The sequence below is a fragment of the Plecotus auritus genome (genome assembly GCF_963455305.1).
Source record: "Plecotus auritus genome assembly, chromosome: 10".
NCBI classification, from domain to species: domain Eukaryota; kingdom Metazoa; phylum Chordata; class Mammalia; order Chiroptera; family Vespertilionidae; genus Plecotus; species Plecotus auritus.
The window spans coordinates 40,371,528-40,397,086 of record NC_137785.1 but is presented as its reverse complement, the minus strand read 5'-3'; the positions used below and the strand labels follow the sequence as shown (position 1 = coordinate 40,397,086).

Here is a 25,559-nt window from a genome sequence, read left to right as displayed (position 1 = left end):
CAGACAGACTTGAGTCACTTTGGTACTGTTACTGCCAACTAGGAGAATAAATGAGTTTGGGAAAGGGGACAAGATTCAGTCTAGAACAATTGGAATTTGAGGAGAATTATCATAGCATGCTGCAAAAGGCGTTGACCTATCTACCATCCCCAAAAAACTGGCAGGTCCATAAGAGCAGGGACTGTGTTCACCTTCAGTCCACCCCGCCCCCCCCCCCCGGAAACCCCAAGGACTGTCTGTTCAATTAATGAAGAAATGAATAAATGAAAACTAAATTCATCTAAAATTAGAGAACATTTAAGTCTCTTCTGTGGGCCAGATGCTGAAGTTTTTAAAAAGTTCTGAAAAGTCAGTGATGCCTGTTGGTAGGAACAGAGGCAGCGTTGTCAGGGAAGAGGCAGCACTGAAGCTGTATCTTGAAGCTAAAAGTGGATGAAGGGAGTAGCCTTCTAGGCTGGGAGAGGGGCTCAAGAAAAGGAGTTCCTGCATCCCTCTTCGATAGGGGAGTACCACTATATTCTCTCCAAATAACTGGAGAGAAAGCTAGAGTGAAGCAACCAACAAGAGTTCCCACCTCACCTGACAACTGAGGACCCATCCCAGTGGCTGAGATGTTAAAGGATACCAGGGAGGGGCTGTGCTTACAGAAATAGGTCACAGAAAATTCCACACAAGTAAGAGGGAATGGTTAACTGCAAGTTTCTCAGTCCTTCAGCTGGGTCGGGAGACCATTTGGTGTGTCTTAATTGAAATCCAAGGAATAGGAAGGAGATGAGGCAGCTGGCATTGATGTTTGTGCTTCCCCGCCCCCCCCCCCCCCCATTACATAACAAGATGGAGAGAAAGAAGAGGGGACTTTGAACCATTCTGATAAACAAAATCCAGAAGCTAACCGTATAGTTTTGTTTTTACCGCTACAGGAATTTTCCAGAGGAAAAGTTACACAGGAAATTTCTGTTTAAAAGAGGAAGAGATTATTTCTCATAATTGTTTCCAATTTAAGGGGGGAAAAATCTTCAAAAGGGAAATATTACTTCTGAGCTAGTTGTTTCATACACATTTAAAACAGAAAATAAGGCACAACCGAAAGCAGTATTCTGTCAACTGTTGGGATTTGCATGAAAATGATCAAAGGGGCCCTTCCTCTCTCTTTTTTTTATCAGTCTGCTCTCAAAGGGCTCTCTGGTGCAGGCAGTGCCTCCTGTGTCATCACTGTTTACACTTCCACCCAGTTAACTCTCCTGGCTGGTTTTATGAATTTCTTAGCCGTCCACAAGGAAGTACTTGGAGACATTAGCAAATCCATTCAAATCTTATTTAACTGGCAGCGGGTGACTTGGTGATGATTTTGTACCCCTTCTTGTTTCCTAATTCTGTGAGGAGTGATGCTGCTGAGCTTCATTACTTCCTCAGGGAAAGGGATCTGGGATGCAGAGACCCTGAAAATAGGCTCTCATCCTCATCATGCAGTCTCCACCTTCTGAGGTTTGGGTTGAGGAGGAATATAGGGGGCAACCTGGGGGCGGGGGGAGGGGAAGGCTGCAATCTGAATCTGTGCCAGTGACAGGTGTCCTAATGCACATTCTTGTTAGCCTATCATTAAGTCACTGCCCCTTCCTTAGGCAATCATCTGTTTTCCTAAATACTCCCAGTTTACAAGGGCCACAAACCAAGAATTGAACAGCTTAGCCAGAGGGGCGGTCACTAGCACCACCCAGGCCAGGCCTTTAGCTGTAATCTTACTTCCCCATTCTAACTGACTTGGGTAGGGCTGCAAAAGCCCGGAAGTAAGGAAACAAAGAATTTAGAAATATATATAAGGAGTGATCTTATTGTATAAGCTGTCCAGGCTTTGGGTCTTTGAATCTCCTGAGCCAGCAGTGCTGCTTTAAATAATGGGTTTTTCCTGAATCTCCAGGTACTTGTATGTTTTCTAGTCGCCTGGTAAATTCTGCAACAGGGTGACCCAATTAGATTTATCCAAAGGAATAATGAGATGGCTGTGACCTTGTACTCTGGAAATGTGCTCATGTTTTTGCATTTTCATATGAACACTATATGATAGAGCAGGGGGTGGCATGGAATAGAGGATGAAGCATAGACCTGGGTGCCATGAAATCTGAGAGGCAAATTCTAGTATGAGTTGACTAAATAATTTAACCTTTCTAAGCTTCTATAAAATAGGGTAGTTATATCCATTCCAAGAGAGTGCTGAGGATTAAATAACATCATATATATCAAACACCTCCTATAGGTGACACACAGTATGGGTTCAATCAATTGATCGGGGAGGGGTGCTGCTGGTAGTGGTATTATTATTGCTCTTTAAATATTCATTCAACGAAAGAAAACATGTAAGTGGGATAACATTATAAATTATCTATGATGACTGCAAATGGTTACAGTAGGAATAATATATTTTTAATCCTCATCCAAGGATATGTTTACTGATTTTAGAGAAAGGAAAGGAGAGAGAGAAACATCTGTGTGAGAGAGAAACACGGATTGGTTGCCTCCCGTGCGTGCCCCAATTGGGACTGAACCCACAACCTAGGTATGTGCCCTGCCCAGAGATTGAACTCATGACATTTTGGTGTGGGGGTGACACTACAACCAACTGAGCCACACTGATCAGGGCAAGGAATAATTAATATAATAAGTAATATGAAATTGACATTTTAAAATGTGGGTTATTTTTATTGTTCTATCAAAGCTAATTAATATATGCTCATTTTCAAATACTTAAATGATATAATTGTATAAAGTGGGAAATAGAAGTTCCTTATAATTTTTTACTTTCCTGCTCTGAGATATGGTAATTATCCTTTCAAATTTGTTTTTGGGTACAGATAAAAATAGTGCTAGAAAAAAATAACAGATTTTTCACTCAGTAGTAAGATTTGACCTTGATGTAAGGGTGGACCATTTTATCTCTATGTCTTTATCTTTGGGGTAGAACCCATTGGGAACTTTGTATTTTTGTCCCACTTTGTAGATTAATAGCAAATTAGGCTTTCAGATTACTCTAACAGAAGGGCTGTGAATTGTCTAATATAAAATAATGTTGAAAAGCATCAATATTTCCTGTTGGACTTCACTACTAAAGTAATGTCTTTTGTTGAGGGATAATTTTGAAATTTAAAAACATGACTTTCAGATAAATATATAATAAGGACATGCCAATGATTTGATTCAATTACAAATAAAGGAAGGAATCAATCAGACGATACACCTGGTCCAAAGTAGAATTCAAGGAACATAAATTTAAACAGTCATTCAAAGAAATGCTGAAATGAATGTGTTAATAAATACAAAACTGCTTAATGCTCTTCAGGTTCCCTGAAACCTTTGGAGTTTAGATTTCTGATCAGACAGAAATCTAAAACTTAACATATAAAATCATAGCATCCATGATCCCATCAAATAATAAAGAACAAAGTTAAACACAGATGCATTCTCTTAGTTAAATAATACTTGGATGAGACCTTTTAGCAATGACCTAGTCTGACTTTGAAAGGACATGCTGTCATATTTTGCTTTATTTTTAAGTTTTATATGTTAATTATTCTCAATATTTAAGTTTGTTCTTGGTCTTTATGGTCATGGTATCCCCATTACCTTTTGACCCACAAAATCTTTTTATTGCCTATTACTTTAATTTCCTTTTCATGTCTTTCAGAATAAAACAAACGCGCGCGCGCACACACACACACACACATAAAAAAAAAACTTTTATAAAGAAACCAAATCTTAAATTTTTTTTACTTTTTTAAAATAGATATGTACAATGGCATGAGGAGACTGGTTCCTTGTCACTAGCCAGGTCAATTTTATCTCCCATTCTGGAGCAGATTCCACTAAAACATAGTAATTATATTAAAACTCCTATTCTATGACTCTTTTTGCACATTTCTCTAAATTTTAAGCCTAGAATAAATTTCCCTTGTGTTTTCTTGCACCCCCAAAACTATAAAAGGTGTCTCTTATGTGTCCTAATGTACTTGTCACACTATTATGATACATAAACTTTCTACCTCCCACCACAACACACCCTTCTATTAACTTGGAATTTGTAAGGGCAAAGATGGTCTTTGTCCAGTTTTCTCAGGGCCTGGCTTATATTAGATGCTCAGTAAATAACACTTGAATAATGGACACTATTCTTATGGTCAATGAATCAAATGTAAAAATTAAAAATAAATTCAAGTCTAGCTGGTGTTGCTCAGTGGTTGAGCATTGACCCAGGAACCAGGAGGCCACTGGTCTGATTCCTGATCAAGGAATCATAAAGCAATTTCATGGTGAAATTAAGACTAGTTCTTGATACCCAAAATAGTGGATAAAACACCATGTGCTACAGGGTACAGGGATATCATATGCTACAGTGACAAGTTAGTGTGTATTGCCCAATGAATGTGATATGTCCCTGTCCATCCTTGCTCTAAGATTAATGGTAAATGGGAGGACAAGTAACAATTGACTATGTTTAGATAATGCTTGCTATGCCTATGAGATAATCAAGGACCAAGGATTATTAAGTGAGTCAGGAGTAATACTTAAAACACTGATCAATTTCACATTGCCGTAATGAGAACTAAAAGATGCTAGAGAGTTGAAGACACAAAAAGCTATCCTTCCCCTATTATTGTTAACTAGAGGCCCAATGCACGAAATCATGCATGGGTAGGGTCCCTAGGCCTTGCTGGCTATCAGGGCTGATCTGTGGGGAGACCGGCAGGGCGATTGGGGGACCCCACTGACACCCGCCTTGGCTGGCCTGGGGCCTGTGGGCAGGGGCAGTTCCTGTGTTGAACATCTGCCCCCTGGTGGTCAATGTGCATCATAGCAACCAGTCATTCCACCAGTTGTTCTGCCATTTGGTTTATTTGCATATTAGGCTTTTATTATATAGGCTATCACTGGTGGTCAACATAGTGAGTGCTCAGCAAATTCCTGTTAATACTACTGTTATCAAGGCCTTGTCCCCATTCCCATCTGTCAGGTCATCTACACACACTGACCAAGCAAGAAGGGGCATTGTTTCCAGGTGAGTTGGGAACATCAAAAGTGGCCTCTCTTATGCCTTTCAATAGGAATTGTGGACGTAAATAGTTATTAAGCAACACTTGGATTTTTCACATTTGTCAGTTTCCATGGCATAAATACTTTCATCATCTCATCACGCATTTCAAACTACCAACATGATATTGGTATATTATCTATATTATAAAAAGCCAGTGGCCATAACGCCATAATGACCAAATGACCAGTCACCAGGAGGTACATTGATGGGTCTTGCAGTGCGGCAGGTCTGGGGTCCTGCACGATTTTGCGCACTGGGCCTCTAGTATCCTTATAATGGTATATGAATTATATATATTAGATATTTCAGCTTCCCCTTCATAAATGGAAATTACTGGGTATTTAGAAGGCATGAACAGTACTATCAATCAATGTGACCTAATGGAATACTAATTCTTTGTAATTGCAAATGGAACATTCTCCAATATGGGTGATATGGTGTGACATTAAGTAAAATTCTAATTATTTAAAGGTTTCAAATCAGACAGATTATGTTCTCTGATGACAGAATATTAAATTTATTAACAATATTTATTTAGAAATTTCCAGATATTTAGGAATTAAACAACATACTTTCAAAATTATCCATGGGCCAAAGAAGAAATCACAGAGGAAATTAGAATATATTTTTTATTTATTTTATTTTATTTTTTATTTTTTAATTATTTTATTGATTTCAGAGAGGAAGGAAGAGGGAAAGAGAGAACTATCAATGATAAGAGAGAATCATGGATCCGCTGCCTCCTGCATGACCCCTACTGGGGATTGAGCCCACAACCCACTCAAGTGCCCTTGGACCCTAATCAAACCTGGGACCCTTCAGTCCGCAGGCTGACGCTCTGGATAGTGGATACTGAGCCAGACCAGCTAGGGCTAGAGTATATTTTGAATTGAATAAAAATTAAACCAAAACATTTAACAATTTGTGCAATAGAGCTAGAAAGGTGCTTAGAGTATAATTTATAGCTCAACATGCTTATATTAGAAAAAAAGATTAAAAAATCAACAATCTAAGCTTCTACCATAAAAAGTTGGAAAATAAGTACATGTTATATTAAATCTCAAGAGAAGGAAGGAAATAAATGAGTGAAAATCAATAGAAAAATATAGAATATCAGTTAAACTAAAAGGTTGTTTTTTGAAAAGGGCAATCAACTTGACAACCCAGTAGGTATATTAATCAAGAAAAAATGAGGGCATGTGCAGATTACTTATCTGGAATAACAAAAGAACATTGGTGTATAAATCTTATAAACATAAAAAATAAGAGTATTTAAAGAACTTTATGCTAATAAATTTGAAAGCTTAAGTGAACTGCACAAATGCTTTGAAATATAAAAATTTCCAAATTATGCAAGAATAAATAGAAAATTTCAATAGCACTGTAACAATTAAAGAACTTGACTTTGTATACTGAATTTTTCTTGCAATCTAAATAAACTTGACTTCATCTGTTAATTTTAACACTTAAGGAAAAACTAATACATTCATTCACAAACTCTTTAAAAACATAGAAGATACATAAATCTTTTCTTAAATTATTTTATCAGTGAAAAATTATCCTGAAACTAAAATTTAAAAAAATGCAAAGTAAAACCCTCTAACATTACCATTCCTCATGAACATACACATAAATTCCACAAGAAAATATTAGCCAATAAAATCCAGCAATACATGACTGATTGGCATTTTAGCACCAAAAGCAAAGTTGGTTAATCTTTAGGAAAACGAAATAATGTAATTTACTACATTAACCAAATAAATTGTTAAATAAAGCCTATTTAATTATACAAGTAGATGCAGAGAGGGATGTCTGGCAAAATTCAACAGTCATTCTTGATGAGACCATTATTCACCTATTAAATAATGTATAATACCACCTACAATCAACATCATACTTAACCATGAAAGACTAAATGATTTCTCCTTAACATCAGCAACAGGGTAAAGATTTCTGCTCTTGTCCCTTTATTCTTCATTATAACAAAAGTTTTAGTCAGTACATAAGGCAATTTAAAGGAATAAATGTCAGAGTGGTTGGAATGGAAGAATAAAAACTACCTTTATTTACAGATGACATAATCTTGTATGTAAACTTCCTTAGGAAATTTAAAGAAAAGCTACTATAACTGATAAGTGAATTTAGCCAGGTTGCAGGGATATGAGCAATGTACAAAATCCACTTATATTTTTGTATAACAGAAACCATACAAATTGAAGTTAAAAATTAATACCTGCTATAGTTGCCTAAAAATAAGGAATAATTAATGTGGGGGAGCATGGGACTTGGTTGGAAAGTTTGTAAGGAGGAAATTCCAAAAGAATTTCTTATGGGAGTTGGCTGAAGGCAACCGCCCCTGATTGTTTTTGACCTTTCCAAAAAAGTCTGTGTATGTGAGGACCCGCGGGTGTTTTTCCAAATCTTTATGCTTAATCTTTATGCTTAGAGGATACTGCTGTCGCCTGTGTCCTCCCAAGAAGGCTTATCCTACTGATTGTATCTGAAAGTTAAACTTTCTCTCAAACTGCTATTAAAATAAAAGCCTGAAGAGGCAGGCGAACAAGGCTGTTTGGTTTCTCTAGCCAGGCAGTTCCTTAGCCCTCTCTTTCACAAAAAACATGTGTCAGAGTAATCATTCATCCATTGCTCAGGGTCTGGTGGTCAACCCCGGCAAGGTAAGAACAGATTTAACAAAATATGTGCCAAATTCACAACACTATAAATACCAAACATTACAGAGAGAAATGTAAAATGGTAGAATACATGGTGAGATACAAGTTGCTCTTGGATTGGAAGACTCAGTATTGGTGTCAGGTTTCTTTAAAGCAGGGGTGGGAAAACTTTTTGACTCGAGGGCCACAATGGGTTCTTAAACTGGACCGGAGGGCCAGAACAAAAGCATGGATGTAGTGTTTGTGTGAACTAATATAAATTCAAAGTAAAGGAGCGGAGGGGAGAGCAAGAGAACCGGATAGAACAGCCGGATCCGGCCCGCGGGCCGTAGTTTGCCCACGGCTGCTTTAAAGTCATCTCTAGATTCAAATGAGTCCTAGTCAAAAGCCCAGTATGCATTTGTGTAGATGTTGATAAGCATTATCTAAAATGCATATACAATGGACTTTACATGTATTGGAAATAGCCAAGATAGAATTAGAAAAGAACACATTTGAAAGAATTACACTAATTACCAAATTTGAAGTATGTCATAAAGCTACAGTAATAAAATCTGGCATTAGCATGAAAATAGACATATAGATAGTAGAAGAAAATGTCCAGAAACAAACCCAAATACGTAAGGTGAGTTGATTTTCAACACAGAGGACAGGGTGATAAAATAAAAATGTGTCCTTTCAAGAAATTATGTCAGAACGATTGATATTATATGGAAAGTAATTAACTTTGATTCTGTCCCCAGACCATACACAAAAATTAACTTGAAATAGATAATAGACTAAGTGTAAAAGTTTATGCCCACAACATCTAGAGGAAAACAGAACATTTTTGCAACCTTGGCATAGGTAAATAATTCCTATACTGGACAAAAAAAAAAAATAATTACTTTATTAAAAGAAAATACTTGATGGGAAACCAAGATGGTGGCATAGGTAAACACCTAAACTGCTGCCTCACACAACAATTTCAAAACTACAGCTAAAAGACAAAACAGACATCATCCAGACACAGGAATGCTGGCTGAGTGAAAATTATACAACTAGAAGGAAAGAGAAAAGTACACTGAGACTCAGAGGAGCTGCAGGAGGCAGAGGTACTGGCAATTGAGTAGCAGCTGACTTTCTCAAGCAGGAGGGAGACAAAAGCTCCTGACTGCACTGAACTCCAGTTCTGGGCAAGACCCTTGGCACCCAGACTCATACGGAGTGAAACTGGATGGTCAGGAAAGAGAAAAGCACACTGAGACTCAGAGGAACTGCAGGAGGCAGAGGTACCAAGGCGCGCGCACGGAGAAGGCTGGCAACTGAATACGCAGCTGGCTTTCTCAAGCAGGAGGGAGACAAAAGCTCCTGCCTGCACTGAACTCCAGTTCCGGGTGAGACTCTGGGAACTCAGACTCATTCGGGGAGAAACTGGACTGTCTGGCAGTGGGCGGAACTTGAGGGCAGCTTTCTCTCAGAGGTATTTGCAGTGATTACCATGGGACACTGAGACACAGGGGCCTATTAGGGCATGGCTGACAGGAAACCAATGCTGTCTACTCCGCCCTGAGACTCTGCCCCATTCAAGCTGAGCACAGAGGCTTTTGCAACTCTTCTCCCATAAGGGTGTCTCCAGCACAGCAGTTCTTCCATTATAGACACTGCTGATCCTCACAGCCAATTGGCCTGGAGGTCAATTCCTCCCAGTGATACCAACAACAATCAAGGCTTAACTACAACAAGACTGTGCACACAGCCCACAAAGGGTTGCACCTAGAATGTTCACCTAAGGTAACTGGGGAGGCTGAGCCACTGGGCCCTATAGGACACCTAGCACACAAAGCCACTCTATCAACTCAGGTAAGCAACCAAAATGCGGAGACAAAGAAACAGATCACAAATGAAAGAAATGGAGGAAAGCAAATGACTGGATATAGAGTTCAAAACCACAGTTATAAGGTTTTTCAAGAATTTTCTAGAAAAGGCTGGTAAATTTAGCGAGACCCTCGAGGATATGAAAAAGGACCAACTAGAAATTAAGCATACACTGACTGAAATAAAAAAATATTATACAGAGATCTAACAGCAGACTAGAGGATCGCAAGAATCAAGTCAAAGATTTGAAATAGAAGCAAAAAACACTCAGCCGGAAAAGAAAAAAGAAAAAAGAATCCAAAAATATGAAGATAGTGTAAGGAGCCTCTGGGACAATTTCAAGCGTACCAACATCAGAATTATGGGGGTGCCAGAAGAAGAGAGAGAGCAAGATACTGAAAACCTATTTGAAGAAATAATGACTGAAAACTTCCCCCACCTGGTGAAAGAAATAGACTTACAAGTCCAGGAAGCGCACAGAACCCCAAACAAAAGGAATTCAAAGAGGACCACACCAAGACAGATCATGATTAAAATGCCAAGGGCCAAAGACAAAGAGAGAATATTAAAAGCAGCAAGAGAAAAACAGTTAGTTACCTACAAGGGAGCACCCATACAACTGTCAGCTGATTTCTCAACAGAAACTATGCAGGCCAGACGGAAACTATGCAGGCCAAACTATGCAGGCAAGAAATATTCCAAGTGATGAATAGCAAGAACCTACAACCAAGATTACTCTACCCAGCAAAGCTATCATTCAGAATTGAAGGGCAGATAAAGAGCTTCACAGATAAGAAAAAGCTAAAGGAGTTCATCACCACCAAACCAGTATTATATGAAATGCTGAAAGGTATTCTTTAAGAAGAGGAAGCAGAAGAAAAAGGTAAAGATAAAAATTATGAACAACAAATACATATCAATAAGTGAATCTAAAAATCAAGTGAATAAAAAAATCTGATGAACAGAATAAACTGGTGAATATAATGGAATCAGGCAGGAAGGGAGTGGACTGACAATTCTCAAGGGGAAAGGGGTGTGGGGGTTGCGGGAAGAGCCTGGACAAAAATCGTACACCTATGGATGAGGACAGTGGGGGGTGGGGGGGGGGGACAGGTAAAGGCAGAGGGTGGGGTGGGAACGGGGTGGAGGGGAGCCATGGGGGGGAAAAGAGGAACAATTGTAATAATCTGAACAATAAAGATTTATTAAATTAATAAAAAAGAAAATACTTATTTTATTCAAAAGGTACTGTGAAGAAAAAATAAGTCGGACTAAGAGAAAATAGTGGATATTTCATGCAGTCAAATTGAAAAAGAAAACAATTAACTAATTATCCCTTTCTTGAAATATATCAATGTGGCACCATTTGCCTGGAGATGGCATTCCAATAGAGCCTCACACAGTGATGGTGTGTGTGTGCAATGGAGCTCTGATTTTCTGTCTCCCTAAATAGGAAGAGTGGTATGTGTGTGTGTGTGTCTACCCCTATGGTAGTCAAAATAAATAATGCCCCTCCAAAGATAAACACAAATGACCAGGAGGAATTGAAGTTGCATATGGAATTAAATTTGCTAATCAGCTGACTTAAAAATAAAGAGGTTATCCTGGCTTATCAGAATGGAGCCAGTGTAATCCCAAAGATCCTCTAAATGTATTAAAAAAAGACAGAAGAGGCGGTGTCAGATATGTGATGTAAGACTTGACTATCTATTGCTGGCTTTAAAGATGGAGAGGGGCCCTGAGACAAAAAATTGGGGCCACCTCTAGCAGTAGTAAAAGTAAAAAAAAAAAAAATGCAAAAGAAAAAAATTCTCTAGAAAAATATTAAAACACCTAGAACATACTCAATTATTTTTAAAGTCTCTGCAATGTGGTACTGATGAAGGAATGGATGCATAGATTAATTGGTTAGAACATCATGATACAGTCTCAAATGCATAAAGAAATTTAGTACATGACAAAGGTGACATCTCAATTAAGAATGAAAAAAAGGTATCTTTGTAGTAGAGGTATTTGGGTTAATTGATATAGAGAAAAAAATCAAACCTATAGAAAAAAGTAGGACATGATATGGACAAGTCACAGAAAAAAAATGCAAATGGCCCTTAGCCTAATCCATTTTCTTTTAAAATATACATATATATTTTATTGGTTTTTTACAGAGAGGAAGGGGGAGGGATAGAGAGTTAGAAACATCGATGAGAGAGAAACATCAATCAGCTGCCTCCTGCACATCTCCTACTGGGGATGTGCCCACAACCAAGGTACATGCCCTTGACCGGAATCGAACCCGGGACCTCTCAGTCCGCAGGCCAACACTTTATCCACTGAGCCAAACAGGTTAGGGCAGCCCAATCCATTTTCTAGAAATCACTTCTAAAATCACATTTTCAAATATAACAAATGATGTCTTCACTTGCCTACTCATTGAAGTACTATTCATAAGAGCAAACAACAAAAAAGTAGTGAAAGGACCAATAATCAGGAACTGGTTGGATAATAATCCAGGGCACAACAGCATGGAGGATTATAGAACTGTCTGAAGAAAAGGAATATATACTATTGTAGTGTCATTTTAGGATATACCATAAAATAAAAATAGCAAGATAACAAAAGCTATGTAGATAGTGTGCTGCAGTTTTACCTGAGAGAGTGGATGCATGTGCTTATAGATGTTTCAATTAACAGAGCAATGGGAGGGTAAGCCATAATATCATAAATGAAAATGTGAGGGGCCGAGGGGGAGGGGCAGAAATAGAGGTAGGGGCAGGAAGAGAAGTGGAATGACTGAATAAATCTTGTTTAGTAAATTTGGTGTTGGAGGTGATTTTATTTTCTCAAAATCCTGTACAAATTTAAATTGTATAAAGGCCCTAAATATATATCTACTAGAGGCCCAGTGCACAGATTCATGCACCAGTGGGGTCCCTCGACCTGGCCTGTGGGGATTGGGCCAAAACCAGCTCTCCGACATCCCCTGAGGGGTCCCGGATTGTGAGAGGGCAGTTCTCGGGTGACACACCCTGGAATCGGGCTCCCTCCTCTCTGGTTCCGGGGTACATTACCCAAGAACCGCAACTGCCAAGTCACCGCAAAAGAGGCAGTGTCAGATATGTGATGTAAGACTTGAGCATCTGCCCCCTGGTGGTCAGTGAGCATCATAGGTACTGGTCGTAGTGTCTGCTCCCTGGTGGTCATTGCACGTCATACCTACCGGTCAGACAGTTGGATAGTCACTTAGGCTTTTATATATATAGATCCCTGCAGGCCAGGCTGAGGGACCCTGCTTACTCCGCAGAAGCCCAGGTGCTGACGGCCGGGGAGGGACCACAGGAGGTTGACTCCAGAGTGTGTCTGGTCCCTCTCGCCCAGTCCTGCCCCACCAGCCATCTTCTAATTAATTTCCTTTCAATGTGCACAAATCTCTGCACCGGGGCACTAGTTTATAAATAAAACAAAGGAGTCTGTTAGTTTTCTAGGGCTGCCATAACAATGTACCACAGACTGGGTGACATGAACAACAGAAATGTATTTCCTTATAGTTCTGGAGGCTGGAAGTCTGGATCTTCTGAGTATCTCCTTAGTTCATACATGGCCATCTTCTCCTTGTATCTTCAAATGGGCTTCCTTCTATGTGTATCTGTGTCCTAATCTCTGGGGATAAAGATAAGTCATGTTGGATTAGGACCCAACCTAACGACCTCATTTTACTTAATTCCCTTTTTAAAGACCCTGTCTCTGAATAGTCATATTTTGAGGACTTGAACCTGTAATTTTAAGGAGACATAGTTGAATCCATAGTACTATCCAGGAATAGGTGGAGTGGGTGGCTCATTAAATATTCATCATAGAAAAATTCCAAGTGACAAATGTACCCAATAGTTGGACCGTACCTGCCTGGTTGACATGCTTGAAAGATGAAAAGAAAATGCAGATGAAAGAAAAATGATTCTAAGTGATGGGTACACCCAGTAATCAGATTGTACCTCCCGGGTGGACAAACCCCAGGGTGAAAAGAAAATTCAGAAGACTATTTATCTGGTGCTGGCTGTTCTGTGGAAGCAGTGGTACACCTTGGCTCAGCCTGATAGAGGTAAGACATTTTAAAATATATTTTTGTTGATTTCAGAAAGGAAGGGAGAAGGAGAGGTAGACAGAAACATCAATGATTGCAGAGAATCATTGATTGGCTGACTCCTGCACACCCACATGGGGAACTGAACACGAAACCTGGGCATGCACTCTGACCGGGAATTGAACTGTGACCTCCTGATTCATGGGGTGACCCTCAACCACTGAGCCATGCCAGCCAGGCCAGGTAAGACATTTTTACACATGAGGCACAGACTTCATGCATGTGGTCCACAAGATTGTTGGAGGCTGGACTCTGTCTTTCTAGGTCCCTAGACGTTAAGAGAGGGAGACAGTCCTCCAAAGCCAGCTCAGTTTCTATCTGTAGATGGATGGGGCGCTGGGCTAGAAAAAGTTCATGATTTAACGCATGCCCTGTGTTCCCCAGGACCCACCATGGATCCCTCAGTCCTGCTGGCCTTTCCCTTGCTCCTGGCTCTGTCCACACCTTGCAGTGCTTGTCATTGTAAACTTCAGCACCCTCAGGCATATTACTGCACGTCAGACATTGGTGAGTCTAGGGAGACCCCAGGGAAGTCTGCATCAAGGTCTCACCATGGGGTGGAGAAATGCAGAGGTGGGGGTGCTCTGTTGATCTGAACAATGTGTCCAGGAGACCCTTAGGATGGGAAATCTTATTTCAATGAACCTATGGGCTCCTGACCCATTTCTTCCTCCTCCCAGTCTTAGTAGTTTATCTACTAGGACCAGGAGAAAACACTGTGCTAAAACGAAGTTTCAAAGTCAGGATCCTTAAGGTAAACCCAATACCTCATTCCTTTTTAATCCCTTCCTTCAAAATAAACTAGATTTTCCAATCTGCTTGCACGGAGGGATTTTAATGGTGTCTGGAGCCTAGCACCTTCAAGGAAAACCAAGGTCTTAGCCTCTCTTTCTCCCCCATCACAGGTCCTCAAGAGGCCCAGGATCCTCCCAGGACTCACTAATATCTACACCCCTCTTCGTTCGGATTACTGTGGATATCAGGAGACTAGGTTTAACCGCATACAGTTCCTTGTTGCAGGTAAGCACCGCATCCACATGCAGCCCCTCAAACTTGTTACCTTCCCCTGAAAGGACCACTGTGTTTCTGCAACCCCAGTTCCCTGGAGGACCAGGGACCTCTTGTTCATAATCTTACAGATGCATCCTAGCAAAATGCTGGATCATTTTAAAGTCATTTCTGATTCATGGATGACTGTACCAGCCTCTGGGTTTCCAGACTTTCTTGGGCTAACTACCTTAGGGCCTTAGCATGTCCTTCCCAGGGGGCATCCATACATGCTGTGCTGACCCCAGGCCATGCTCTCTGATCACCGCAGGCTTTGTGAGGGCCGGAAGAGTGAACTTCACAAGGTGCCATATAATGTATTACTGGGTCAGGCTCACCAGAGAGCAGACAGTAGGTTTCCTGGGAGCATACAAAAGAGGCTGCAAATGTCACGTGAGTAGCATCCTGTGTATGTTTCCTCTGCAGCCCAGGCTCTGGTCCTTGTTCCTAGATCTTCCTCCCTGTCATCACCCTCTTTGGATGACCTTGGCCTCCTTCCCCGCTTCCTTCCTATTCCCTGCCCCTTCTCATTGTCCCCTTTAGCTTCTCCCTGGATTCAGAGCACTCCCCTATCCCTTCACCCCTTCACCCTTGTCTTTTTAGGATGTGAACAAGAGGTGGGAAGGGAATGACTGTAAATCCTGTATCTCCCTCCACCTGTAGGTTCAACCCGGCCTCCTCTGCTCATTTGGCTGCCTGGAAGCTGATCTCACAGATTGTGTGTGGAAACAAACAAATTGTCAATATTATTCATGGAGCAGAAACCACTCCTTAAACTCCATGTGTGTCCCCTCCACAACTGGTCACTGTAAATGGACTAACATCCGAGCCCCACCTCCAAGAACTCTTCCATGACTGCTCCTCCAACAACTGTTCCAAGCACTACTACTGAGGTTCTGGCCTAGGGTTTTAATATTCTATTGCTTGGTCTGGCCAATGTTAACAGAACTGGGTTGTACACCTAAATTTTACTTACTTTCTGCAAGCAGTGTATGCATCCATAAAATTTACAAAAAATAAATCCCATACTGAGACTGTGACAGCTTTTCCTTTATTACCTCAGTTCTTCAATCAGATTTCATTTCCATTCATCCAGCAACAGCACGCCTGACCCTAATCCTTCTCATTCCAAAGTTCCTGCATCTCCTCATCCTACCAAAAGCAAGAGTTTGGGCCCCGGCAAAGGGATAAACCAGAAAGACTAGGGTCAGACTCCACCTGACATGCCCTTCACTTCCCCTGATGATTGGCAGAATCAAAACCCACCAGGTGAAGGAGAAAGGACATTCCTTGTTCCCACAGAATCAAGACTGCTTTGCAAATATAAAAACCATTCCTTGTCATTATTAAGGTCCTGAGTATAAAATATTACACTTTTAAAATTTTATAAGAACACAAAGGGGACTAATTTTAGGTCATCAAATCACAAAAGGCAAGAAATATGAAAGAAAATATTGACAAATTTGACTATTTTAAAATAAAACATCTTTCTAAGAATAAAGTACCGTAAACACTGTAAAAATATAAGATGCAGACATAGAATTGTAGGAGATTTACAGCTTACTGTACAAGTGAGGTCTGGATAGTAAATATTCTGGGGAATTGATTGAAGTTTTCCTTTGAACATAATCAACTTTAAAATTTTCCAGAGTTCTTTCAAAACTAGTCCCTTCTCTCTTTATTATATTTAGTTAGGTTTTTTTAAGATTTGAAATAATTTGGGATTTTAAAAAAGCGGTGCCAAGATGGTACAGAGTATTCATATACAGATGGTCCCTGACTTATGATGGTTGACCTTATGATTTTTTGACATTATGATGGTGCAAAAGTGATATGCTTCCAGTAGAAACCATACTTCCAATTTGAATTTTGCTCTTTTCCTAGGTAGCAGTATGTGATATGATATTCTGTCATGATGCTGGGCAGAGGCAGTGAGCCATAGCTCTCAGTCAGCCATGTGAGCAGAAGGGTAAACAACCCATATGCTACTGTGTGATCGCGTATTAACTGTTTTTGCCCAACTGCAGGCTAATGTAAGTGTTCTGAGGAAGTTTAAGGCAGGCTAGGCTAAGCTATGATGTTTAGGTTAGGTGTATTAAATGCATTTTTACCCTATGGTAAGTTAAGCAGCATCTGTATACCCTTCACCTAATCGGTCCTAATGATAACATCTTATGTATCTACTAGTGGCCCGGTGCATGAAATTTGTGCACAGGGCGGGGGCGGGGGGGGGGGGTGTCCCTCAGCCTGGCCTGCACCCTCTCCAATCTATGACCCACAGAGATCTGGCCTAAACCAGCAGTCGGACATCCCTCTCACAATCCGGGACTGCTGGCTCCTAACCACTCACCTGCCTGCCTGCCTGATTGCCCCTAACCACTCTGCCTGCCGGCCTGCTCGCCCCCAACTGCCAACCCCCCCCCCCCCCCGCTGGCCTGCTCGCCCCCAACTGCCCCCCCCGCCAGCCTGATCACCCCCAACTGCCCCCCCTGCCGGCCTGCTCGCCCCCAACTGCCCCCCCTGCCAGCCTGCTCACCCCCAACTGCCTCATCACCCCCAACACCCCACCCCCACACTGGCCTGATCACCCACAACTGCCGTCCCATCCTGGCCTGATCACCCACAACTGCCCTTCCCTCTTGGCCCCTAACCACCTCTACCTTGGCCCCGCCACCAAGACTTTGTCCAGAAGAACGTATGGAAGGTCTTTTGGAAGGTCTCCCAGTCTAATTAGCATATTACCCTTTTATTAGTATAGATGGTATATTTGTGAAAACTAAGAAATTTGCCCCAGCCTGTTTTTCCCAGTGATTAAGCCCAGGCCTGTGGACTGAAGGTCATGGGTTCGATTCTGGTCAAGTGAACTTACCTTGGTTGTAGGCTCCATCCCCTGACCCCAGTGGTGCTGTGACTTATGCAGGAGGCAACCAATGCATGTCCCTCTCACATCTATGTTTCTCTCTGTCGCCCTCTCTTCCATTTTCTCTAAAAATCAATGGAAAAAAAATCCTCTAGTGAGGATTAACCAAAAAAAGAAAAACTATGAGATTTAACAAGTGTACAGTTCTATTAACTAAATGACACTCTATTCAGATTTCTACAGCTTTTCAGTTTTTTCTGTGCCCGCATCCAAGCCAGGACACTGCAGAACTTAGTCACCCTGTCTCCCCAGTCTTCTCTGCGCTGTGACAACTACTTCGTTTAACTTTTAGTTTTCAACAAGCTGGCAATTTTTAAGAGTACTGGACAGGTGTTCTGTGGACTGTTCCTCAGTTTGGGTTTGTCTGGTGTATTTTCATGACTACACTGGTACTCTGGATTTGGGAGAAGAATTCCACAGAGAGGAAGTCCTTTTCTCATTGTCCCACATCACAACAGCATTGACATTTTATCCCTGGGGTGGTGACATTCCTCACCTGCTTACAGGGGTGTTGGCCAGGCTTCTCCGCTGTACAGCCTCTATTTCTCTTTTTCTATGCTCTACTGGCCATGCCCTCTTTTTTTAATTGGACAATGGAATTTAGAAACCCATATTTGAGCTCTGGGTTATTCGTTGCTACTAGGGTGCTACTGCTTTTAGGCCCTCTCAATAAACAGAGCTAGGAAATATGTGTACTAATTCATGTATATACACAGTTATAACTATTTCTGTCTCTCTCAATATATATTAAAATTAACATGTGTTCACACTATCTTTAACTATAAAGTAATCCAGGATTTATTCTAGCCTTCAATCCTTGATTATTTGTACCATTTTTCTCTGACGATAAGAAATCTGACTTCCATTTTATATAATTTCCTTATTTGTTCAACCCCAATATATATACAGGGTGGGGCAAAAGTAGGATTACCATTGTGAGTACATGGAACACAGAGTTTATTCTCATCCTATCTAATAAAAGAGAAACATGCAAATTGGCCATACCTCCACTATGCCCACAAGCCATGCCCACCAGTCACGCCCACCAGCCAATCAGGAGCAAGTATGCAAATTAACACAACCAAGATGGTGGTTAATTTGCATATCCAGGCACAGAGCAAAGACTGAAGACAGCTAGAAGGAAGCCAAGCACTGCAGAAGGGAGCAAAGCTGTGGAGAAGCAAGCAAGCGGGACAGGGGAGAAGGGAGGGAAGCAGGCAGGGTGGGGGAGAAGGGAGGGAAGCAGGTGGGGCAGGGGAGAAGGGAGGGAAGCAGACCGCTGCAGGAAGCCCTATTGCAGGAATCTTCCTGCAACGATGGGCCTCTAGTATTATTATAATTGAGTAATTATTTTCCATACAAGCAACTATAAACATACTTTTGCCCCTCCCTGTATACATTAGTTTCAGGATTGTCAACATATAACCTTTTGAAAATAAATTTACCAACCAAGATTATCAGGTTTATGTAGTTTTTAAATAAATCTGCTCATTGAAACTCAAATGAACATGGTCCCTATCATTGGACCCCAAAGGTTCCCGGGGTCCATTCTGGGAGAAGAAGCCCTGCAGGGGAGATGGTTCTTGTGGCATAGACTCAGAAATTGGAATGGGCTTCCATACAGTGTCAGAAATAAAGGCACTGCCTGATACTTCCTCATCTACAATCCCCACCTAACTTATCCAGACCCTCAACATTACCCTTCCAATAAGCAGGTCCTTCCATTTAAAATTCTCAGAATATTATTTGCACCCAAAGTAGGAGCACCTAAATATATAAAGCAAATATTGAGCAACATAAAGGGAGAGAGTGACAGTAGTACAAAAAAATAAATAAAATAAAATTCTCAGAATAAAATAGAGCCAAGAATCAAAAATCTAAATGAGCATAGTTGTGGTTAATAGGAATAAAAGGAGGCTACAAACTCCATGCACAAATTGTCTGTGATCTCACCTTCTGTGGAGTTCAACCAAAACCTTGTAATCGGGGGATGATTCTACATGAGAAAACCTATGGGACAGATGGAATATCACACAGACTTTGGGAACCATATTGAGCACAGGAAGGTTTTCTGTGGCTACAAAGTCATACACACACACAGACACACACACACACACACACTAACAAAAATGTTTATAAATATCTGTGTATACATAGGTAACATATTCCCTAGCTTTGTCTGCTAAGAACCTAAATGAAATAAAATTTATCAGTTGAATAGGCAACAGTTTCTTAGCTGGGGCACAAAAAGCAAAAACTATAAAAGGCAAATCGATAATTGTGCTTCATTAAAATTTAAAACTCCCACTCTTCATAAACTGTAATTCCAAAAGTAAGAGTAAGCGCCGGAGAGAGGATTTGCAAACAGTCTAAGTGCCCATCAGCAGATGCGTGGAATAAAACACAATGGTTCATCTACATAATGGAATACTATGCTGCTGTAAAAAAGAAAGAACTCTTACCATTCACAATAGCATGGATGGACCTGGAGAGCATTATGCTAAGTGAAAAAAGCCAGTCAGAGGAGGATAAGTATCACATGATCTCACTCATTTGTGGAATATAATGAACAATGTAAACTGATGAATAAAAATAGATTCAGAGACATAGAAACATCAAACAGACCGTCAAACCTCAGAGGGAAGGCAGGGGAGGGGTGAGGGGGGTAAAGAGATCAACCAAAGGACTTGTATGTATGCATAAAAGAATAACCAATGGACACAGACAGTAGGGGGGTAAGGGTATGTGCCAGAGGGGTGGAGGTGGCAGGGGGAGGCCAAGGCTTGGGGGGAGGGTAGGAGACATATGTAATACTTTCAACAATAAAGAATTTAAATTTAAAAAAAAACACCCATAGGCTATATAAATGAAATGTCAGTGCTGCAGTAAATACAAAATAAAACACCCTTTTTGAAAAAACAAAACACATATACTTGACAGACATCCTTTATCCAGAATACTGTATATTAAAGGAAAAAAAGAAGTCTCTTACCACTCAATGATAAAAGAAACAATATGAATAGGCAAAATATTTGAATAGACACTCCATAAAACATGATATATGAATGACCAACAGTTCCTAAAAATACTTATTTTGGGAAAACATAAATGAAACCTTTATAAGACACCACTTTGTATTCACTACAATGGCAAAAATTATGAAAGGCAGACAATACCAAGTGTTGACAAAGATTTGAAGTAAGTATCAGTCTTCTAAGTTGTTCTTGGGAGTATAAAATATTACAACCAATTTGGAAAACGTCCAACAGTTTTTTATGAAGTTAATGATATAATTATCACATGATCAAATGATTACAGCTTTAGTATTTGCACAAATAATAAAAACAAAGGAAACAAAAAGACTTGTAATGAATGTATGTAATAGTTTTACTCACAATGCCCAAAAATCTATCAATACCTGAATGAATAAACACATTTTGGTTTGGTCATACAATGTAACAGTAACCAGCATGAAAGGATACACGCTTATGAGTACAGGCAACAACATGGCTGAAAGAAAATGCAGATGCGAGAAAAATGATTCCAAGTGATGGGTACACCCAGTAATCAGATTGTACCTTCCGGGTGATAAGCCTCAGGATGACAAGGAAATTCAGAAAACTATTTAACCTTCGTAGTGCTCGGTGTTCTGTGGAAGCAGTGGTACACCTTGGCACAACCAGACAGAGGTAAGACATTTTAAAATATATTTTTGTTGATTTCAGAAAGGAAGGGAGAGGAAGATTGAAACATCCATGATGAGAGATAATCACTGATAGGCTGTCTCCTGCCTCCTGGGGATTGAGCCTCCAAACAGGGTGTGTGCCCTGACCGGGGATCAAATCATGACCTCCTGATTCATAGGGTGACCCTCAACCACTGAGCCATGCCAGCCAGGCCAGGTAAGACATTTTACACATGAGGCACAGACTTCATGCATGTGGTCCACAAGATTGTTGGAGGCTGGACTCTGTCTTTCTAGGTCCCTAGACGTTAAGAGAGGGAGACAGTCCTCCAAAGCCAGCTCAGTTTCTATCTGTAGATGGATGGGGCGCTGGGCTAGAAAAAATTCATGATTTAATGCATGCCCTGTGTTCCCCAGGACCCACCATGGATCCCTCAGTCCTGCTGGCCTTTCCCTTGCTCCTGGCTCTGTCCACACCTTGCAGTGCTTGTCATTGTAAACTTCAGCACCCTCAGGCATATTACTGCACGTCAGACATTGGTGAGTCTAGGGAGACCCCAGGGAAGTCTGCATCAAGGTCTCACCATGGGGTGGAGAAATGCAGAGGTGGGGGTGCTCTGTTGATCTGAACAATGTGTCCAGGAGACCCTTAGGATGGGAAATCTTATTTCAATGAACCTATGGGCTCCTGACCCATTTCTTCCTCCTCCCAGTCTTACTAGTTGATATACTAGGACCAGGAGAAAACACTGCGCTAAAACGAAGTTTCAAAGTCAGGATCCTTAAGGTAAACCCAATACCTCTTTCCTTCTTAACTCCTTCCTTCAAAATAAACTAGATTTTCCAATCTGCTCGGGCAGAGGGAGTTGGATGGTGTCTGGAGCCTAGCACCTTCAAGGAAAACCAAGGTCTCAGCCTCTCTTTCTCCCCATCACAGGTCCTCAAGGGTCCCAAGAGCCTCACACAAATCCATAATATCTACACCCCTCTCAGTTCAGATGACTGCGGATATCAGGTGACGAGCTCTGAACAATCACAGGTACTTATTGCAGGTGAGCACCCCATCCACACGCAGTCAGTCAAACTTGCCACCTTCCCCTGAAAGGACCACTGTATTTCTGCAACCCCAGTTCCAGCGGGGACCAGGGAGCACGTCTCCATAATCTGACAGATGCATCCTAGGAAAATGCTGGACCATTTTAAAGTCATCTGTGATTTGTGGATGACTGTACCAGCCTCTGGGTTTTCAGACTCTCTGGGGCTAACTACCTTAGGGCCTTAGCATGTCCTTCCCAGGGGGCATCCATACATGCTGTGCTGACCCCAGGCCATGCTCTCTGATCACCGCAGGCTTTGTGAGGGCCAGAAGAGTGAACTTCACAAAGTGCCATATGCTGTCTTTCTGGCACCAGCTCACCCTAGAGCAGAGGATAGGTTTCGAGGGAGCATACAAAAGAGGCTGCAAATGTCACGTGAGTAGCATCCTAGTATATTTCCTCTGCAGCCCAGGCTCTGGTCCTTGTTCCTAGATCTTCATCCCTGTCATCTCCCTCTTTGGATGACCTTGGACTCCTTCCCTGCTTCCTTCCTAATCCCTGACCGCTCTCATTGTCCCCTTTAGCTTCTCCCTATATTCAGATCCCTCCCCCACTCCTCCACCTCTTCACCCTTGTCTTTTTAGAATGGGGGTGTATGAACAAGAGGTGGGAAGGGAATGACAGTAAATCCTGTATCTCCCTCCACCTGTAGGTTCAACCCTGCCTCTTCTGTTCATTTGGCTGCCCAGAAGCTGATCTCACAGATTGTGTGTGGAAACAAACAAATTGTGAATATGACATATGGAGTGGAAACCACTCCTTAAACTCCATGTGTGTCCCCTCCACAACTGGTCACTGTGAGTGGACTGAAGTCCAAGCCTCAGCTCCAGCAACTGTTCCAAGCACTGCTCCTCAGGTTCTGGCCTAGGGTTTTAATATTCTATTGCTTGGTCTGGCCAATGTTAACAGAACTGGGTTGTACACCTAAGTTTTACTTACTTTCTGCAAGCAGTGTATGCATCCATAAAATTTACAAAAAATAAATCCCATACTGAGACTGTGACAGCTTTTCCTTTATTACCTCAGTTCTTCAATCAGATTTCATTTCCATTCATCCAGCAACAGCACGCCTGACCCTAATCCTTCTCATTCCAAAGTTCCTGCATCTCCTCATCCTACCAAAAGCAAGAGTTTGGGCCCCGGCAAAGGGATAAACCAGAAAGACTAGGGTCAGACTCCACCTGACATGCCCTTCACTTCCCCTGATGATTGGCAGAATCAAAACCCACCAGGTGAAGGAGAAAGGACATTCCTTGTTCCCACAGAATCAAGACTGCTTTGCAAATATAAAAACCATTCCTTGTCATTATTAAGGTCCTGAGTATAAAATATTACACTTTTAAAATTTTATAAGAACACAAAGGGGACTAATTTTAGGTCATCAAATCACAAAAGGCAAGAAATATGAAAGAAAATATTGACAAATTTGACTATTTTAAAATAAAACATCTTTCTAAGAATAAAGTACCATAAATACTGTAAAAATACAAGATGTAGACATAGATTGGAATTGTAGAAGATTTACAGCTTACTGTACAAGTGAGGTCTGGATAGTAAATGTTTTCGGGTATTAATTGAAGTTTTCCTTTGAACATAATCAACTTTAAAATTTTCCAGAGTTCTTTCAAAACTATTCCCTTCTCTCTTTATCATATTTAGTTATGGGTTTTTTTCCTCACCCGAGGATATTTTTCCATTGATTTTTAGAGGGTGGAAGAGAGAGGGAAAGACACAGAGAAACATCAATGTGAGAGAAACACATTGATTGGTTGCCTCCTGCACTCTCCCTGAACCAGGGCCCCTGTGACCAAGATACATGCCCTTGACAGAAATCGAACCCGGGACCCTTCAGACCGCAGCTGACGCTCTATACACTGGCATGGAATCTGCGGGCCTTATTTGAGTTATTTCAAAATGACTGCATAGTGTAGGCAGGTGCTTGGTTCGGTACGTTATATTTGAATACAAGGCAGGAGCAATCTAACCTGTGTGGTTGTATGATTGTGAGGAAGCAGTGACCTACTATCTCTGTGGGAGTCTCTCTGGGGTGCAGCAAGCACAGCAAAGATTAGCATGTCTTGTTATGCCCTTCCCCATGTAGATAATAGAAAAAAATTGCAGCAGGAGATGAGGGACTGGAAGACAGTCCTGTGAGCAGAGAGGAGGAGCATGGCTCAAAGGGAGGGGACAAAAGGACAGGAAGTGGAGCAAAGAGTAGAAAGTAGAAGCAGGTAGAAAAGATAGAGAAAAGGGAAGATCAGGAGGCTCATCAAATAGGCAAAAGGAGGCAAAATCAGAGAGAAAATGAACAATGAGAGAAAGAGAAGGAGAAGGGAAGAGGGAGAGGGAGCGAGGGATGGTGGGAAGGAGTATGCAACAGGTTCTGGGCTGAAAGCACAGCTGGTGGGTCACTCGTAGAATGACCTTCTATCCTGTAGCTATCAGGATGCCGCCTTTCCCTCCTAGCTGCACTCTTTTCTATATTTCATGCTGCATCTAGTCAGTTTTAATTTATTGTTATTCAGAACCGCTCATGAGGACGGACGTCAGCACACTGTGTGAACACTATGTGGTCCAGCCTCAGGATACCCTGGGCAGGGTCCCAAATCAGCCATGGATGGGTAGTCCTGGGAGCACAATGTCCTAGGTTTCTAAGGAGCTACAATTACTGTGTTTCTGGTTCATTGGCTAAAATGAAGGGTTCCCATGCAGGGGTCAGAGAAGGCAAAGGGCTGGGAGGGAGGGTGAGCTCAACCTAGGTGAGTTATGTTTTGCTGAAAATATCCATGCATCAATGTAATTATATTTTTCCTCATCTCTCATGTAAATTCAAATTTCTCCCAGGAGAGTTGGTCTTCTGTGGAGGAAAGAGGATGGTGACTTGGCACTCGGGAACATGGGGTGGGGGCTGGAGGGTTGGTGTTTAACCAGGACCTGCCAGGCTCCAGACGCCCTGCATATTCTGTCGGTCAGAGCAGGGTGGAAAATCTGATCTCGTGGGGAGAGATGAGTGAGGAGAAGTTGGCAGGGTTCCTCTGGTAATATGATCTCTTAGAGCTGCAT

At 41.4% G+C, this 25,559-nt stretch overlaps 1 protein-coding gene and 1 long non-coding RNA gene across 2 annotated transcripts in view; one reads left to right on the top strand and one right to left on the bottom strand.

Moving 5' to 3' along the window:
- LOC308235593 overlaps window positions 1-25,559 on the bottom strand; it is a 73,716-nt gene that overhangs the window by 27,516 nt on the left and 20,641 nt on the right. The window lies entirely within an intron of this gene.
- Window positions 21,825-23,364, top strand: LOC308235259 (metalloproteinase inhibitor 1-like; the record flags this gene model as incomplete). Its single annotated transcript, XM_080644023.1, has 4 exons — window positions 21,825-21,939; window positions 22,113-22,186; window positions 22,337-22,438; window positions 23,149-23,364. The coding sequence occupies 4 exons, from the start codon at window positions 21,825-21,827 to the stop codon at window positions 23,362-23,364; spliced, it is 507 nt and encodes a 168-aa protein (XP_080500149.1).